This window comes from Pan paniscus, chromosome 8 (assembly GCF_029289425.2).
Source record: "Pan paniscus chromosome 8, NHGRI_mPanPan1-v2.0_pri, whole genome shotgun sequence".
NCBI classification, from domain to species: Eukaryota; Metazoa; Chordata; class Mammalia; order Primates; family Hominidae; genus Pan; species Pan paniscus.
Genome location: NC_073257.2, coordinates 105,515,964 through 105,534,645, shown reverse-complemented (window position 1 = coordinate 105,534,645; position 18,682 = coordinate 105,515,964). Strand labels below are relative to the sequence as shown.

Here is an 18,682-nt window from a genome sequence, read left to right as displayed (position 1 = left end):
GTGGATCATGAGGTCAGGAGTTCGAGACCAGTCTGGCCAACACGGTGAAACTCCATCTCTACTAAAACTACAAAACTTAGCTAGGCGTGGTGGCAGGTGCCTGTAATCCCAGATGCTGGGGAGGCTGAGGCAGGAGAATCGCTTGAGCCCGGGAGGTGGAGGTTGCTGTGAGACAAGATCGCACCAATGTACTCCAGCCTGGGTGACACAGCAAGACTCCGTCTCAAAAAAAAAAAAAAAAAAAAGTCAACTTGTACATTTATGTTTTGTGTAGTGTTCTATATGTGTAATTATATGTGTAATTCTTTTGTGGAAAAGTTTTGTTTAAAAAACAATGAAGGGGTCTCCAACCATTAAATAAAGCCTGAAAGAAGAAGGTCACAATCAAGGACATATCTTGGCCCAAAATAAAAAGCGGTTGGTAAATAATGTAATTCTGAGTATATAGGCACGAAATGTCATTACTTAACATAGGTCCTCTGTTTTAGAAGATAGCCTAGTTCAGATCTATCTTAATAATCATTTCAGAGAGCACAGTGGGAAAAAGTGAAGAGAACCTAAAATAAGACATTTACTGGAAAAGAGGTATAACATTCAGGGGAGTCAGGCATGAAAGGAATTAAGAATAAGGGGCCAAATTAAGTAAGGAGAAACTCAGTATCTGCTAACAGTACTAGATGACAGTTTAGAAACAAGTATATAATATAAACTTTAGTAGGCAAAAATCTAGTGAAGCATACGATGCATATAAATAGTGTATAAAAGTAACTCTAATTAAGGAGGTTAAAAAACATTTTTCTACTTCATGTATCCCAAGATAAAATAATGGCAGTGTGATTAAAGGATATAAAGGAGTATGAGCCCATTAGTGCATTCAAAAATTACTATAAAGCCTACTATTTACCAGGTATCCTAATACATGCTGGGTGTAAACTGGTTTAAAAAAAAAAAAAAAAGACATGTTCCCTAATGTTATGGGGCTTTCAGTGTAGTAAAGGCAGGCAATAACAAGGAAACAAACAAGGGTTCATGAATTCTCAAACTGTAATAAATATTACACAGGAGAAGTACAGGGATAAACGATATCAGTAAAAACAGGAGAGACCTCCTTAGAATGGTAGTGAAGTGACTTTTAAGATTGTCCTGTGTGAAATCAGAACGTCTAAACATATTAGAACTGTGGAGATTGAGTAGAAGAAATCATCTATCAAAAGGTTAGTCCTGGATTTTTGCCATTATAAGGTGAAAGATTGCAGTAGCTCATCCATCAGTTAAAGAAATGCAAGGTTATGGCGTCTCTCAGTCACCTGCTGCCACAGGAAGTTCTTTCCTATGTGTTTCTGTTGATAACACACTGTTGACTTGATATCGTGGGTCGTAGGACAGAAAACTACTACCAAGTCATTGAGACACAAAATGATGGAAATATAGATCTGCAGAACGTGAAAGAACCCCCAAACATCTGCTTCCTAACCTTTGCACAGAAACTCTGGCAGTGAATGAATGACTACTAGTTTCTAGCCTCTGGCCCAGACGGTTTGGATCTCTCCCACCACCTAGTCCCACCAACCTCCTTTCCCTGTATTTTCTTTTTTGTTTCTTTCTTTTTTTTTTTGGCGGGGGCGGGGCGTTAGGGGCGGCAGAGTCTCGCTCTGTCGCCCAGGCTGGAGTGCAGTGGCACTATCTCAGATCACTGCAACCTCCGCCTCCCGGGTTCAAGGGATTCTCCTGCCTCAGTCTCCTGAGTAGCTGGGACTACAGGTGCGCGTCACCACGCCTGGCTAATTTTTTTTATCTATTAGTAGAGATGAGGTTTCACCATATTGGTCAGGCTAGTCTCGAACTCCTGACCTCAAGTGACCTGCCCGCCTCGGCCTCCCAAAGTGCTGGGATTACAGGCGTGAACCACCGCGCCCGGCCACCTTTCCCTGTATTTCCTATTCCAGTCATCCACAGGGTTCCCACAGTTCAAACCTTCCTCAGCATGCCTTCCCTCTGTGAACTCTTAACAAATGATATAGCTGCCCCACCCCCACCCCTACACAATCTAGTACCCAATTACACTCCCTGCTAACCTTTTATTTTTTCAATTGTTCAACTATTTTTTCAAGGACTGCACTTTGATTTTTTTTGTTGTTGTTACCCACAGAGCCTAACAGCAAGCCCTCAGAAATGATTGGTTGATTGGGGCCGGGCGCGGTGGCTCACGCCTGTAATCCCAGCACTCTGGAAGGCCGAGGCAGGTGGATCATCTGAGGTCAGGAGTTCGAGACCAGCCTGCCCAACATGGCGAAACCCTGTCTCTACTAAAAATACAAAAATTAACCGGGCGTGGTGGCGCACGCCTGTAGTCCCAGCTATTCAGGAGGCTGAGGAAGGAGAATCGCTTGAACCCAGGAGGCAGAGGTTGCAGTGAGCCAAGATCGTGCCATTGCACTCCAGCCTTGGTGACAGAGCGAGACTCCATCTCAAAAAAAAAGAAAAAAGAAAAGAAATGATTGGTTGATTAGCTGAAGTGACCTAAGTCATGCTGGACAGGTGACCAAACAAGCGCTTCCATCCAGTAAACGGTACAAGGCCTCAATTACAAGCCGCATCTTCTACAAGGCGACGCCAATCTTTAAAAATTCCCACATAAAATCTCACTTGAGGAGACAGACAGGAAAAGAGAAACTGCAAAAAAAGGCACAAGTTTTCTCACTTCTAAAATAAAGATGTTTGAGGAACACACAACGAAAGTGCCTGCCAATCGGAAAAAGCCGTCCTAACAAAAGACCTTGGGCAAGTCACTTGGCCTCTCTGCGCCTATCTGTAAGGAGATGATACCCACCGCCAAGTCCAAAGGAGCGATCGAAGAGACAACGGTCTTGAGGCGCCCAGCCGGGTGCCAGGCACGAAGTGAGCGCCAGGGAAAAGGACTGTTATCAGAGCGGGCAGAGATTGAATCCCGCGGACGCGATCTGCCCACTGACCTGCCCTCCCTGGCGGTCCGGACCGGCCCGGCCCCGGGGCTGCGGGTCCTGGCCGCCCCTCGCCACCCTCCGCGGGCGCCTCCCTTGGGCCAGCTAGCAGCTGAAGCGAAGCGCGGCGCTCGCGTCGGCCGAGTCACACCATCAGGCGTGGATGCGCTTCCGGGAGTTTGAATCCCGCGGCTGCAGGGCGGGGCACGTCACTGCCGGCAGGGCGCGGCCCGCAAGAAGGAGGAGCAGCGCGCGCGCGGCGGGGACGCGGCTCCCCGATTGGCTGCCGCCTTTGAAGGGCGGAGAGTAAACCTGAGGGCGGGCCGAGAAGTGGCGGGGGCCGCGGGGCGGGACAGAGGGCGGGAACACTTCCTCCCGGGCCCGCCAGCTAATTCTGGGATCGGGGGTTCTCTGCGGGCTTAGACCTAAACAAGCTTGGTGTCTCGCAGTCAGGGGCTGGTTTTGTGTTTATACGCTTTTAGGAGAAAGCAAATTACTATTTTTAATAGGATAAAACCAGTGACGATGGACCGGGACGAACTAGTTCTCGCTCTTGAGCATAGGTTCTCCCTGTGTGAAGTGCGGCCCCTCCTGCCCTGGGACAACGGGATTTCACAAAGGAGCACAGCCCCCTTGTCATCCCCTCGGGTCTCACTGTCGCCCAGGCTGGAGTGGAGTGGTGCAATCATAGCTCACTGCAACCTCAGTCTCCCGGGTTCAAGCGATCGTCTTGCCTCAGCCTGCCGAGTAGCTGAGACTACAGGCGCACGCCACCACGCCCGGCTAATTTTTTATTAAAAAATTTTATAGAGACAGCGGAGTGGGGGTGGGGGGGTGGTCTCACTTTGTTTCCCACTCTGATCACGAACTCCTGCCTTCAAGTGATCCTTCCATCTCGGCCTCCTAAAGTGCTGGGATTACTGCCAAAAATCAGCAGCACAGCAGGGAGTGTTAACGGGAGAGCTGAGAGGCACACCCAGGTTGAACGCTGAGATTATGAATGCTAGCGGACCGGCTTTCAGACCAGACTGCTACCCTCCAGCCTGATATCTGTCTATTGATCGATTCTAGCTCTTGATTAGCCGCTTTGAGAACGTTACTGCTGAGAGAAGAAGCACATGAAATGTTTAGCAGGGCCTCCCTTTCTCTCCTAGACCCAGCATAAACTCGCTGGAGATTTAAAACAGTAGATACACAGTAGCAAAACATCCTAGGTACACAATATTGTACAAAGGTTATAAACTCTAGATTAGGACTTTCTAGATTTAATTCCTTACTGCCCTGACTAGATGTGTCTCCTTGGATAAATTTATTTAACCTATTTGAGCCTCGGTTTCCCGATGTGTAAAATGATGCAAATAATAATATTTACTTCATAGCTCGGTTATAAGGATTAAATGAGGAAATCCGGCCAGGTGGAATGGCTAATTCCTGTAATCCCACCACTACGTGAGGACGGGGAGCGAGGATTGCTTGAGGTCAGGAGTTGGAGACCAGCCTGGGCAACACAGAGAGATCCACTCTCACCCCACCCAATCAATCCCTGTCTCTAATTTTAAAACCTTAAAATTTTTTTAAATGAAAGAAATTCATGTAAAGTGCTTAACATTTAGTAAATGTTCAATTGATGTTAGCCATTGTTAAACAAAAGGCAACACTCAAATGTTACTGAATAGAATGGATGAGAAAACCATGTGGGGAATTTTAAAGAATCAGAGAAACAAAACCAAAACAGAATGCAAGATGACGTTTGGTACCTGCTTCCAAGGAGCTCCCATTTCTGATGGGAAGGTGAACTAAAGTATCAGGTGGGATTAGGGTGGGAAAAATCAGGGCAAAAGATAAATCATCGTGTGAACATTATTCATTGCCCAGAGTTGAGGGGCAAAATTAATTTCCACAGAGATTTACAAAGATTCTTAAAGAGATATAGAGAAAAACATTTCCCTGTTCACCTTCAAGCCAAATGGGGAGCAGAAAATGGGGGAGAGGGAGGAGGGACCCTGGAGAGAGGTGGCACCTGGCGGACTGGCACCTGGGTAGCCAGCACCCAGGCCTGCTGTGCCAGACACTCCAATTCCACACCCGCCCTCCAGGACCTTCTTTTCTGGCTAAAGGTCGCCCTGTGAGTGGGGACCTTGAGGAAGAGGAGCAAACAAGAGGCTCATTGGCCTGGGGGGCTTGTTACATTCCCTAATTGCCATTGCTAGCCCTGAAAATTAATGTTTGCTCTTTACAGATAGGGGCTGCCAGTCATGAGGTTGTGAAGAGCTGGTAGTTTCCACAAGATCTCACAAGTACTTTGATGTTGATAGTTCACTCAGGGATAGTCTAGGATGAAGATTGGGAAACTCATCTTTATTCATGTAAGGAGAAATGTAACAGCCAAGCAGACTAGATATTTATCTCAGCAGGTGAGCTCATTTTCTTCCCAGTAGGAACCTGTTCTTGGGAAACCAAAACAGGATCAAAAGGCTGCTGAATGGGTTTAAAGATATTAAATGGAAATAGGGAGGCTGTTGTAGGTTAGAGCACCTATCACCTTTGAAGGTTACATCTTCCAAGGCAATGCTAATGAACACACAGGGCCTCACCAGAGTGTAGATCTGCACTGTCCAATACAACTTTCTGCAGTGATGGAAAGGTCCCTCCTGATCTATCCAATATGGTAGCACTAGCCATAGATGGCTACTGAGTGCTTGAAATGTGGCCACCGTTATTGAGAAACTGAATTTTTAACTTTATTTAATCTTAATTTAAAAACTAAAAGTTTGTTTATTGAAAAACTTTTGATTTTATTATTTTTTCTTTTTATTATTATTATTATTTTATTGGAAAACTTTTAAGTATGTTTGGAACAACCTGGGTACAAAAACCTGTTTTTTCAATTGTAAATTTTATGAAATCTACATATAGATCAAGTATTTCTGAGGAAGATTTTATGTCCAAATTGAGGTGTGTGAATATACACAGCAGATTTCAAAAACTTAGTATGAAAAAAGAATGTAAAATATTGCACTAATACTTGTTTATATTATTACATGTTAAAATGATAGTATTTTTGATATATTGGGTAAAATGAAACATATTACAACTGATCTCACCTAATGTGTTTTACTTTTTTTGATGTGACTAGAAAATTCATAATGATAAATGTGGCTCATACTATATTTCTATTGCACAGCACTGGAATGCACACAATAAATGTTCTCTAAATGCAGAACAAGAAGAAATGAATGAACTCTTGTCTCCTTTCAATCTGATTTCTCCTTAGCAGGGATTTTTTGTTTTAAATAATGCAAATGCAGTCTTGTCACATATTTCCCAATGCAAACACAAAACATTTGATTGATTTACCATTGTTCTTAAAATAAGGGGAAAAAATCCCCCATCTGTCCTCTGGGGCCTAGTGGAGACCAAAGTCCCAAACCAGCCATGCTTGACACCTTTCATTCCTTGACCAGGCAGACTCCTTCCTGCCTTCGGGGCTTTTCCACAGGCCCTGTCTGGAATTCTCCACTGTTATCTCCTTTCCTACTTCCCTGGAAAATCTTAGTTCTCACTGCTGCAGGGATGTCCTCGCTTTAGCTTGTACTTCTCCAACCACTCACCACAATTATAATTGCACATTTATTTGTGAGTGATTCTTTGGTTGGTATCTTTTCCCCTCACTAGGCTGCAAAATCCTTGAAGGTAGGGGCCACATCTGATTTTGCCAGCCACCATATCCTGAGCACCTAGAAGAACCACAGTGATTGAGCGAATTAGATCAAGGATGAATTGATCAGAGTCTCGTCTGATCTAAACTATTACGGAGAAACAGACAAATGCTTTACTCTCTTTCCTTTCTGTTATCGATATTCCTTAATTACCTAAAAGGATGCACCTTACTTAAAATAATGCACCAAAAGCATGCTTTTAGAGCTCAGCACCTTTTCAGGGTAGACCCCCTGCTCTTTCCTAAAGTTTATCTTCAGCCAGGAAGGGCTGCATTTTAAATCGGCAAATAGGGAGATCCCCTCAGCACTTAGCTGTGATCACTGCAGCTCTATCAGCAAGCAACATATCTGAAAATCATTTCAGGGGCAGGCGGCTAATCTCATATGAGAGAATTCTTCTTAGGCAGTCAGTGATACTTCCTGACTTGGTTCTTGATTTGGGGTGCATCCTATTTTGAGAGGGCAGGCCCTGACTGCTCTGCCCGCTTTAGGTCCTTTTTTTTTTTTTTTTTTTTTTTTTAAGAGATGAGGTCTCACTATATTGCCCAGGCTGGTCTCAAACTTCTTCAAGCAATCCTCCTGGCCTGGCCTCAAGCAATCTTTCCACCTTGGCCTCCCAAAGTGCTGGGATTATAGGCATGAGCCACTGAGCCTGGCCTATTTTAGCTCCTATTAAAATTTAAGTCTGCATGGTAACTAAAACATTTCATTTGTAATCAGGGTATTAATAGGCAATCCAATCGCTCCACTTCCCTGCTGAAAAATACATCTCCAATAGGTCCCTGTCACCATGAGGTATGTGTAAGAATGAAGAGCACGGGCTCTGGAAAAAGACTGCCTGCATTCAGATCCTGGCTTTACTTACCGTGAGAACCTAGGCAAGGTGCTTAGCCAAACCAGGCCTCAGCTTTTTCGTCTGTAGAATGGGGATCCTACCATAGCAGGGACTTCACAGGGTAGGGTGGTGGAAGGTTTCAATGAGACAAAATGCTTAGGATAGTGTTTGGCACGTAGTGAGTACTCAGTAGATGTTACTGAGCAAATAAGGCTCTCTGAGCTGGTAACTGCCTGCCTGCCTAGGCTCAGTGCTTGACTGTTTTATGTCATACATGATGTTCCACCAGTGTGGAATGTCTTGGGGTTCCAAATGTTCACCATGTGTATTTAACTCTATTTCAGATCATACAGTCAGGCACACACACATACACACATATCAATCCAACCATTAAGATTCAGTCCAGTTTTCAGCTGTCACCTCCTCCAGGGAGCCTACCACGCTTGCCCTCCCCTGCCCTACAGATACTTATCTCTTCTGTTTATCTCTTTCTATCATTGCCCTCACCACATGATGCTACAATTATCTGTGAGCTTCTTGCAGAGCAGAAATGTGTCCTATTCATTTTTGTAGTTAGCATTGTGCCTGGCACCAAGTAGCGTTTAATAAGTATTAGCTGAATAAGTGCATATGTGCGTGAATGAATGAGGGCTGTTCCAGAAGAACAGCTGGGAGCCATTTGTCTATCAGACATTTTGATGAAGAATTATTGTTTCTGTAAAGGTGAGCACAAGGCTTAAAATTATTCCACTTTTGCCTGTTCTATTTTTTCTAGGTTGATTTCAGAAAATATATTAATATCTTCTTAGAGAAGTCAGATTAATTCCTATCTTATATTTAGCTCCCCCAGTTGCCTTGAATGATGACAATATGATGGTGCCAAATGTTATAAAATAATTTATCTCCTCCTGCCCTCTACGTGGACTCAGTTGCTGCCAAGCACTTTCTTAAAGGAATGAAATTCAAATATACTATATATTAAGTTATTTAAAGATAGTGTCTTCCACTGTGAGAAGCCCTGTAATTAAGCCACCAAAAATAGTATTTTAGCTCTAAAAAGCACTTTGGTTATCAACTGAAACAATGGACCCTTCTGTGCATGCCAATTGGAAAAATGCTGTTAGGTAATACCTAAGATTCTGTTAAACTGGAATTGGAATAAGATGTTATGAATCTATCTTCATTTCTCTTCCACTAAATCCTCTTTGCTACCCCAGCACTTTGCTCTTCACATCTAGATTTTTGGCTGAGTCTCCCTTCTCTTCCTCTCATATTCCTCTTTCCCCATCTCTTTTGTCTCACTGTTCCAGGGCAAGTGTAAGGCCACTCACCTAGATTAATGCTTGAGTTTACTTGAGACAGGTAAGAAACAATGAAACAGAAATATGAGATCTCAGCTGAGGTGAAGCTGGGAAGGGAGTTTGACTCAGAAGACACTAGGTTTGAATCCTGGCTCAAGTTTTTTGTCACTTCTGTGCCTCCATTTTGTTAGGGCAGTACAGGTATTTCTTCTTAACTTAAGATGGGCCATTGCTTTTCTCATGTTCCTAGGAGCCACCTTAGTAGTGTGTTTGCACCATCTCTGGGGGCCTTGCGGCATATGAAATCAGCATCTTGGGGGAGCGCACCCATACTGGTCAACTCTCTTTTATCCAAATTTGTGTTCTGCACTGCCCTTCGACACAGCACACTTAGAATCCAGCCCCATGTGAACTCTTCCAGCTTCTGCCAGTCCAATTGGTTGTGTCCTGCAGTTTGTTCAAGGGGTGTCCCCTTTCTGTCTTCAGCAGGCAGGCCTAGCACATCCCAGGCAGCAATATGTTGTTAGGACTTAACCGTAGATATTGGTAATGGCCGGGGTGGGAGGACTTCGCAGATCCTGAGAAAAGAACAAGGTGTCTTGCAGGGGAGAGGCCTTCACATCATCTCCAAGCAAGGTGGAGGGGTGCTTGTCTTTAATCTGAGCTCCCCCAGGCTCAGAGGGCTCAGAGAAATTTGGGGATTTAAGATTCTCAAGGACATCAACCAGATATCCCCATCCTATGTATCAGAGTCCCAGTCCTTCCCCAAGCAGAGCCTTGATCTTATCAGAGTCAACTTGTCTCGGTTGGGGGTTCAATCTTCCTTGGAGCTTGTCGTCTTTTGTGACTAAGTTCTGGTGCTGGGCCTGAGCTTTCCCAGTTCTCCTGCTGCAGGAGAGGAGGCCACCTGGCTTTCATTCATAGCTATTTATTGCTGATTAATCACTCTCAACCTTTTGTTACTTTTCCAGAGTGTCAACTGAGTTTGGCAATGGCTCCCTAAATCCAAATCCTTAGTTACTGTTTTCCCTGCATATTTCAACTGCTTGACATTTCACGCAGCTAATGCGTTCCCTTCCATTGGTGACACATTTTACAATTGTACTGTGCCAGGGATAATCATTGATAAGATTATCAGGGGTCTTCATTCCCATCTGGGTGGTGGAAGATCAAGCTCAAAATCCCATCTTAGGATCTGCTTTCTTGAATCACTCCTGGCACCCAACTCTGACAGGTTGCATTCCCCAGGGAAAATTTCTGAAATGATATCAGTATACAGGTATTTCTTAAGAAGTATTCATGAGATCAACACCCCAGATGCAGGGAGAAGAAAGCTGGGTCCATCACTGGCTCCTGCTGACCCCATGGGGAACCCAGAGGCTGGAATGGCCCTGTAGATTGTCACCACTTGGGGCAAGGGGACCAGGCCTTCATATCCCTGTGCTGATCAGTCATTGGGAGGTAGGCTGCTTCTGGAAGGAAACATGATCTTGGGTAGGGCAATTTTCTTCAGTGCAGGCAATCCCTGAAGAGGGCTAACAGCTGAGGGAGGTTTTCTGGCAGCTCTCCCAGCAGCTGGGGGTATTTTATCCTTCATTCCTGGAGGGAAATCTGGGTGGTGTATTGTAGCAACAGCCACATTCCCACATTCCATTAAAGCCAGTCCCATAGCCATGTCTGCCACAAATGGGGTAGAGGACAACATGCTTTGCATAGAAAAGCACTGCAAGTCACACAGCACAGGTGCAGGTATGTGATACTCTCCTAGAGATGGCGGGAGCGAGCTATGTGGGAAACCAGAAGACAATGGAACAATGCTTTCAAATATTGGGAGGAAATGCTTTTGAACTTGGAATCCTGTGCCAGCCATACTGCCAATGAAATAGGAGAGTAGAATAAAGCTGTTCAAACAGGGAAGGTCTATGCTTCAGCAATACAAGAAAGTAAACCAAGAAAGAGGAAGACACGGAATCCAAAATAAGAGAGATGCAAAGAGAGGTAGAGAAAGGCAGCTCAGGGATAGCAGCTATGCTTAGCTCCCGAGCAAAACCCTCCAGATCAGAGCCATTTGGAAGACCCCAAGCGAGGGTGCAAGACGAAATTGATACAATTCCAATATGTTTGAACATGTTGGAAATTTACACAATTTGGGAAGAGTTTAAAGTACAAAAAAACAACAAGGGGCTAGGTGCAGTGGTATACGCCTGTAATCCCAGAACTTTGGGAGGCTGAGGTATGCAGATTGCTTGAGCCCAGGAGTTTGAGACCAGCCTGGGCAACATGGCAAAACCCCAACTCTACAAAAAATACAAAATGTAGACAGGTGTGGTGGTGTGTGCCTGTAGTCCCAGCTATTTGGGAGGCTGAAACGGGAGGATCACCTGAGCCAGGGGAGGTTGAGGCTGCAGTGAGCTGAGATCGCACCACTACACACCAGCCTGGGTGACAGAGACCCTGTCTCAGAAAACAAACAAACAAACAAACAATCAAACAAACACCAAAAACCACCACCAACAAGGTATTAACTCCAAAAGAAAGAAAAGAACAAGTTGAAACAAGATCAAAATGTATGAAGCACATTGCAGTATACTTCATGGCTTGTGAACAGTGTTTATACAATCACAATAATGTATCTATGCAAATTTATGGTACAGCTATCCTGGGGGGGATGGGATACAGAAAGTGTGCACATATGTGTTTGGATTTGAGGAGGGGCAAAAGACAGCTAAGTCCTCATTTTCCTTGTTAGGAAACAGATGATGCCTGATGCTGGAAAGTGAAAAATAGAAGAAAGCATGTTACTTGGAGATATGGATATAAACACCAAAATAATCAGATGAAATTGCTGAAAGTTGGGGCCTCTGGAAATGGAAATGCTGTCAGGAAATGCTAGAGGTAAGGAGAGGTGAACTGCTAATTTTATAATAAGCCTGGTAGAGTTTACTTATTTATTTTGAGACAGGGTCTCGCTGTCTCCCAGACTGGAGTGCAGTGGCAAAATTATAGCTCACTGCTCCCAGGCCTAGGTGATCCTCCCACTGCAGCCTCCCAAGTAGCTGGGACTACAGGCACATGCCACCACGCCCAGCTAATTTTTGATTTTTAGTAGAGATGGGGTCTTGCCATGTTGCCCAGGCTAGTTTCAAGCTCCTGGGCTCAAGCAACCCTCCCACCCCAGCCTCCCAAAATTCTGGGATTACAGTCGCGAGCCACTGCACCAGCCTCTGATAGGATTTCTTGAATCTTTAAAATAAATACAGGTATGAATTTTGTGAAAGAACAACAAACATATCAGAAGAAATAATTCCAAGTTCACAAGCTTTTCCAAAGAATTAAAAAAGAGGCAACAGCACACCCCACCCCATTTTATGATGCTAGCATGACCTCCACACCAAAGCGGACCAGGACAAAATGAGGATGGGCAATTGCAAGTCAGTCTTATTCATAAATATACATGCAAAAGTCATAAATAGTATATAAACATATTTGCAATCTAAATTTAGCAATAGGAAAGTATAAGATATGACAACCAAGTTGAGTTTATCTCAGGAATGCAAAGTTAGTTTAATATTAGAAAATAAATGTAATTGGCAGGGCGTGGTGGTTCACACCTGTAATCCCAGCACTTTGGGAGGCCGAGATGGGTGGATCACTTGAGGTCAGGAGTTTGAGACCAGCCTGGCCAACATAGTGAAACCCTGTCTCTACTAAAAATACAAAATTAACTGGGTGTTGGTGTGCACCTGTAATCCCAGGTACTTGGGAGGCTGAGGCAGGATAATTGCTTGAACCCAGGAAGGGGAGGTTGCAGTGAGCTGAGATCATGCCACTGCACTCCAACCTGGGCAATAGAGCGAGATTCTGTCTCAAAATAAAATAAAATAAATGTAATTCACCACATTAAACATAAAATTCATATGATCATTTCAATAAAGTGAAACCATCTGATAAAATCCGACTTTATGTCTTATAAAAAGCCTTAAAACTGGGCATTTAAAAGTAGCTAAGCACTTGCCTGTAGTCTCAGCTACTTAGGAGGTGGAGGCAAGAGGATTGCTTGAGGCCAGGGGTTCAAGGCTGTAGTGCACTATGATTGTGCCTGTGAATAATCACTGCATTCCAGCCAGAAGGACATAACAAGACTCCATCTCAAAAAAAAACAAAAACAAAAACAAAACTCAAAGTTTTAGCAACCTAGGAATAAAGAGAACTCCTTTAATCTTAAAAGGGCTAATTATGAGAAACCTACAGCAAACATCATACTTTATGGTGAAGTATGGAAATCTTTCCCTTTGAAATACAGAAAAAGATAAGGATGTCTGTTATTACCACCCCTAGTCAATATTATAATGAAAGGTCTAATCAACATAGAAATAAAAGGGAAAATAAAGTAAGCACAAAGATTGAAAAGGAAGAAACACCCCAGGCGTTATTTGCAGATTCTATAATTGTAATGGTAGAAAATCCATGAGAATTTACTGCTGATTACACTCTCACCAGCGGTGTATGAGACTTCCCGTTGTTCCACATTCTTGTCAAGCTTGGCAATGTTAGATTTTTACATATTTTCCCATCTGGTGAGTATATAATAATAACTCATTGGAGTTTTAATTTGCACTTTTCTAATTACCAATGAGGTTGAGTACCTTTTCATATTTACATTTCCTAATTTATGAAGTGCCTATTCAAATCTTTTACCTATTTTTCCATTGAGTTCTATGTGTTTGTCTTACTAATTTGCTGGAGCTGTTTATGTACTCTGAATACTAGTCCTTTGTAGGTTGTGATTTTAATATAATTGAATTTATCAATATTTCCTTTATGATTTGTACATTTTTTCATATTAAGAAATCCTTTCCTATCCTGGGGTCATATAGATATTCTTCTATGGCTTTTTTTGTTGTTTGATTTTTTTCTTTACTTATTTGTTTTAGAGAGGAGGTCTTGCCATGTTGTCTAGGCTGGATTTGTATTTCTGGCCTCAAGTGATCCTCTTGCCTCAGCTTCCCAAGTAGCTGGGACTACAGGTGTGAGCTGCTGCCACCACCTGGTTAGATTTTTTTTTTTTTTTTTAGAGACAGGGTCTCACTCTGTTACCCAGGTTGGAGTATAGTGGCACAATCATGGCTCACTGCCACCAGGACTTCCCAGGCTCAAGTGGTTGTCCCACCTCAGCCTTTCAAGTAGCTGGGACCACAGGTGCATGCCACCACACTCGATTAATTAAAAAAATTTTTTTTAGAGGCAGGGTCTCACTATGTTGCCCAGGCTGGTCTCAGACTCACCTCAGCCTCCCCAAAGTGTTGAGATTACAGGCATGAACCACCGCGTCTGGGCTGAAACATGTTTTATCTTGCTTATTTAGATTTATACTCCACCTGTAATTGATTATGTATTATGTAAGGTTGGAAGTCATTTGTCTTTTTCTCCCACATGAATAGGTAAAAGGCAAATTAAAACTCCAGTGAGATGCTATTATATGCTCACCAGAAGGGCAAATGTAAAAAATCTAACATTGGTTAAGTATGACAAAAATTTAGAACAACAGGAAGTCTCATACACTGCTGGCAAGAGTACCATTGTGGAATATAATTTGGAATTACCTTGTAAAGGTGAAGAAATGCATACATTTTCTGGCCCAGCAAGCAATTCCACCCATAGATTAGACTCTAAATAGACTCATGCACATTTGTGCCAGAACAGCCTTGGACTGTTCAGAACAGCACTGTTTGTAATAGCCCCATTCCCTGAACTGTCCAAATGTCTGGCAGTAGTAGAATGAATTAATCAAATCTGGAGGCCAGGCGCAGTGGCTCATGCCTGTCATCCCAGCACTTTGGGAGGCTGAGGCAGGCGGATCACGAGGTAAAGAGTTCGAGAACATCCTGGCCAACGTGGTGACACCCCATCTCTACTAAAGATACAAAAATTAGCCGGGCGTGGTGGTGTGCACCTGTAATCCCAGCTACTCAGGAGGCTGAGGCAGGAGAATTGCTTGAACCCGGGAGGCGGAGGTTGCAGTGAAACGAGATCGCACCACTGCACTCCAGCCTGGGCTACAGAGCAAGACTCTGTCTCAAAATAAATAAATAAATAAATAAAATGTCAGAAACTCATACAATGAAATGCCATATAGCAACAAGAGTGAAGGAAGTAGAGCTACATGAATGAATTTCACAATACAATACTGAGAAAAAAGAAGTCAAACACGAAAGAATCCATTCTGTATGAGTCCATTTCTATAAAGTCATAATACAGCAAAGAATTCACAAAGTATGAACACATGTATGTGTGTACCTATATATATGAATATATGTGTATGTATGTAAAGTTCATAACATACAAAAGAATTTATATCACCAAACAAAGGTCATGACCAAGCAAACCTAAACTGTTTTGTTGTTGTTGTTGTTTTCGGTAAAAACTACAAAGAAAAGCAAGGAAATCATTACCATAAAAATCAGGAGAGTGGGCCAGACGTGGTGGCTCATGCCTGTAATCCCAGCACTTTGGGAGGCCGAGGTGGATGGATCACCTGAGGTCAGGAGTTTGAGACCAGCCTGGCCAACACGGTGAAACCCTGTCTCTACTAAAAATACAAAATTAGCCAGGTGTGGTAGTGCACGCCTGTAATCCCAGCTACCTGGGAGGCTGAGGCAGGAGAATTGCTTGAACCCGGGAGGTGGAGGTGGCAGTGAGCCGATCACCCCACTTCAATCCAGCCTGGGCAACAAGAGTGAAACTCCGTCTAAAAAAAGAAAAAAAAATCAGGAGAGTGGTTACCTCTGGGAGAAGGAGGTGGATATGATATATGGGGTATTCCAGGGGCTTCTGGAGGACTGGCAATGTTCTGTCTTGACCTGGATGCTTGTTAAACTGTCACATTTATGTAGTATGCATTTTTCTGTAAATATATTTCACAGTAAAAATGGCAAATAGAAAGCAGCCAGATAAAATAAAAGTAATAATCTCTATATTCCACTAAAACTGCCAACATGTCCACTAAATACAATAATGAACACAGCACTGGGTAATTGGTTCTTTGCTTTAAGCCTTTGAGAAACTCACGGAGACAGAAGAATTCTTGTAGGTTAAGTCATGCTTATTCAATGTACTTGAAATGTTTATTTACAAGTGGGTCTGCTTGACTGTGCATTCTAAAGCAAAAAGAAGCCCAATGTTTCTTCATCCCAAGTTTTAGCCTTTTCTTCTGAAATATAATGAGATCCTGATTAAAAGTCAGCCTGCATTAACAGAAACGCTATGAGATCACAAATAAGCATGAACTTCTTACATGTGCAAATTACTGTGTGCTTTGTGCCAGCTCCTATGCTATGACCTTTATCTTATAACAGCCTTTATCCCCAGTTCATAGATGAGGAAACTGAGGAAGAGAGGGGTTAAGAAACTTGCTCGCCAGCATGGTGGCTCAAGCCAGTAAAGCTCAAGCCACGGAGGCCAAGGCGGGCGGATCACAAGGTCAAGAGATCGAGACCATCCTGGCCAGCATGGTGAAACCCCGTCTCTACTAAAAATACAAAAAAAAAAAAAAAAAAAAAATTAGCTGGGTGTGGTGGCGCACTTCTGTAGTCCCAGCTACTCGGGAGACTGAGGCAGGAGAATCGCTTGAACCCGGGAGGTAGAGGTTGCAGTGAGCCAAGATCACTACACTGCACTCCAGCCTGGCGACAGAGCGAGACTCCGTCTCAAAAAAAAAAAAAGAAAAGAAAAGAAAAGAAAAGAAACTTGCTAAGATGACATAGCTCAGGGTGGTGAGGCAGAGTCTCACACTCAGATCTGGCTGACTAGCCCCAGGCCGTCTCTTGTGATCTCAGCCAAGCTGCACTGTCTTCATGCACCCTCTGGGACAGAAAGACACCATGGGCAGCTGTAGGTCCAGAAACAGTGGGGAGTCACTTCTCCATTTTCACTGAAGGCAATTGGCAGCATTTGAAGAGCCAGGAAAACTTAGGCGCCCAGCTCTCACCTCTGAAGGGGTTTTGAAGAAATTCTATGTTCAGTCCTTTATATATATATATATAATTATTTATACATATATGTAATTATTTATATATCCCATTCCTGGATCGCGTTTACTTGAAATAAACGCTGTCATTCGTTTGCCGTCCAGTAAGAGGCACCCTTTAGCTGCTTTAAAAAAGCTGAACATAGGGTTACTGAGTGGGTGCGTTCAATAGCGTGAGAAGTAACAGCGAAAAGTCAAAAGCAAAAAATGACTAAAGTTTTAAAACTCCTTGAAACTCAGAAAAGAATGAAAGCAGTGACGGAAAAATCAATTAATTCAGTTTCACGAACCATTGCTAAAAGGCAGCAACATTTTAGTGGTTTCCTGACCAACCCGTATTTCTTAGCTCCAAATTCGTGTTGGTTTCATTTGTCGCACGGAATTATTTTTAGTTTAGGGTTTGTCCTTTTCACTTCCACATTTTCCGAATTCATAAGTCTGTGCCTGCGGCACTGCGTAGACGCGGGGAGTTCGGTATCAATTTACACGTTGCCTTCAGTAAAATCCGCCAGAGGTCCACCCATTTTGCCTTTTCCCCTTCCTTGCCCTGGGAGAAATCCTCCCTTCACTGGGAGAGAACTTCTCTCCCAGGGCGCTGCAACCCGGAGCTCCAGCGCCCGAGTCTCCACTTCGTTTGCTGAAACTTGCTTTCTACCAGCTAAGAACCATGCTGCGAGTGATTGTGGAATCTGCCAGCAATATCCCTAAAACGAAATTTGGCAAGCCGGATCCTATTGTTTCTGTCATTTTTAAGGGTAAGAAAAAGTTTTCTTCTTTTTCTGAAGTCCTGTTTTGGAATGTTAGTTTCTTGAGTCACCTTCTTGAAAAGTCTGCATTTAGACAGCTGATGAAGCCAAGTCTCTCCAGCAGCGTTTGTTACCTGCGCAGGACAGGGGAGAGGACCCGTTTCTGGGGAAGGCATTTAATTTTCTCCAGGGCTTGAGACTCATGGAATGACCTGATGTTTTAGCTCTAAGAGTGTGATTTCTGTAAGCTCTTGGCAGAAAACGTATTTGCGAATCCCTAAATTTCAGGTATCAACAAACATCTGTATTGGTTCAAAGTAAGTTTCAGTAGTCTTGGATGCATTTTTTCTCTGCCTGTGAGAAATGGGTAAAGGAGGAAGAAGAGCAATTAAATTGTTGGAGACACCATTACTCCTTGAACCAGCCTGACGCTGCTTTGATTGTCACTGGGTTTCTGGGAGATGGGATGGGTGAAGTTCATAGTTTTATTGAGTTTTCCTGCCCTTTTGTGCCTTTGTAATTGTTTTTATATCTAGACTGTTGGGGTGTTTTTTTTGTACATTCTGTAGCTTTTAAATTGCTCATTGAGGAAAGAACTCTGGACAGCTAGTTTGCAATTTGGAGATCTAGTTCTATCTTGCCTGCTGAATGACCTTGGGCAAGTTACTTCATTTCTCTGGGATCTCAATTTTCTTTTCTGCAAAACAGGCGAGAAGGGTTTAGACAAGATCATCTCTAAAAACCTCATGGTTGGCTGAGCACAGTGGCTCATCAACCCTGAGCCAACTTTGGGAGGCCAAGGTGGGAGGATTGCTTGAGCCCAGGAGGTTGAGGCTACAGTGAGCCGTGATCACGCCACTGCACTCCAGCCTGGGTGTAAAAATAAATAAAAATAAAAGGCTCATGGTAATTTTAAAAGGCTATTTTTCTATGACACTTGATTGCCATTGCAGGGGAGGGGACAGGAATGCTTGGTGTCATGGTACAATTTGATGTAAGTGACTTAGTTTTGGCTAAAGTGGGGTTTCTAAATCTCAGTGTGGAGGCTTTATCTATTTTGTTTGTCATTGGTAAGATTGCCAACTCACTTCTTGG

General features: G+C 43.4%; 2 protein-coding genes across 4 annotated transcripts in view; one reads left to right on the top strand and one right to left on the bottom strand.

Moving 5' to 3' along the window:
- CEP55 (centrosomal protein 55) overlaps nt 1–3,153 on the bottom strand; it is a 35,470-nt gene extending 32,317 nt beyond the window's left edge. Inside the window, exon 1 of one of the 2 annotated variants that reach the window (XM_003825368.5) lies at nt 2,831–3,153. The gene's annotated coding sequence lies outside the window, so the exon portion shown is untranslated. The remainder of the gene's footprint in view (nt 1–2,830) is intronic. The other variant, XM_055093158.2, reaches the window with a different exon arrangement.
- A 13,850-nt stretch (nt 3,154–17,003) lies between these two features.
- Nucleotides 17,004–18,682, top strand: part of MYOF (myoferlin) — a 175,798-nt gene continuing 174,119 nt past the window's right edge. For both annotated transcript variants that reach the window (XM_063607824.1, XM_003825366.4), the window contains exon 1: nt 17,004–17,596. In XM_063607824.1, the coding sequence (XP_063463894.1) occupies nt 17,509–17,596 (88 nt within the window). In that variant the 5' untranslated portion in view covers nt 17,004–17,508. The remainder of the gene's footprint in view (nt 17,597–18,682) is intronic.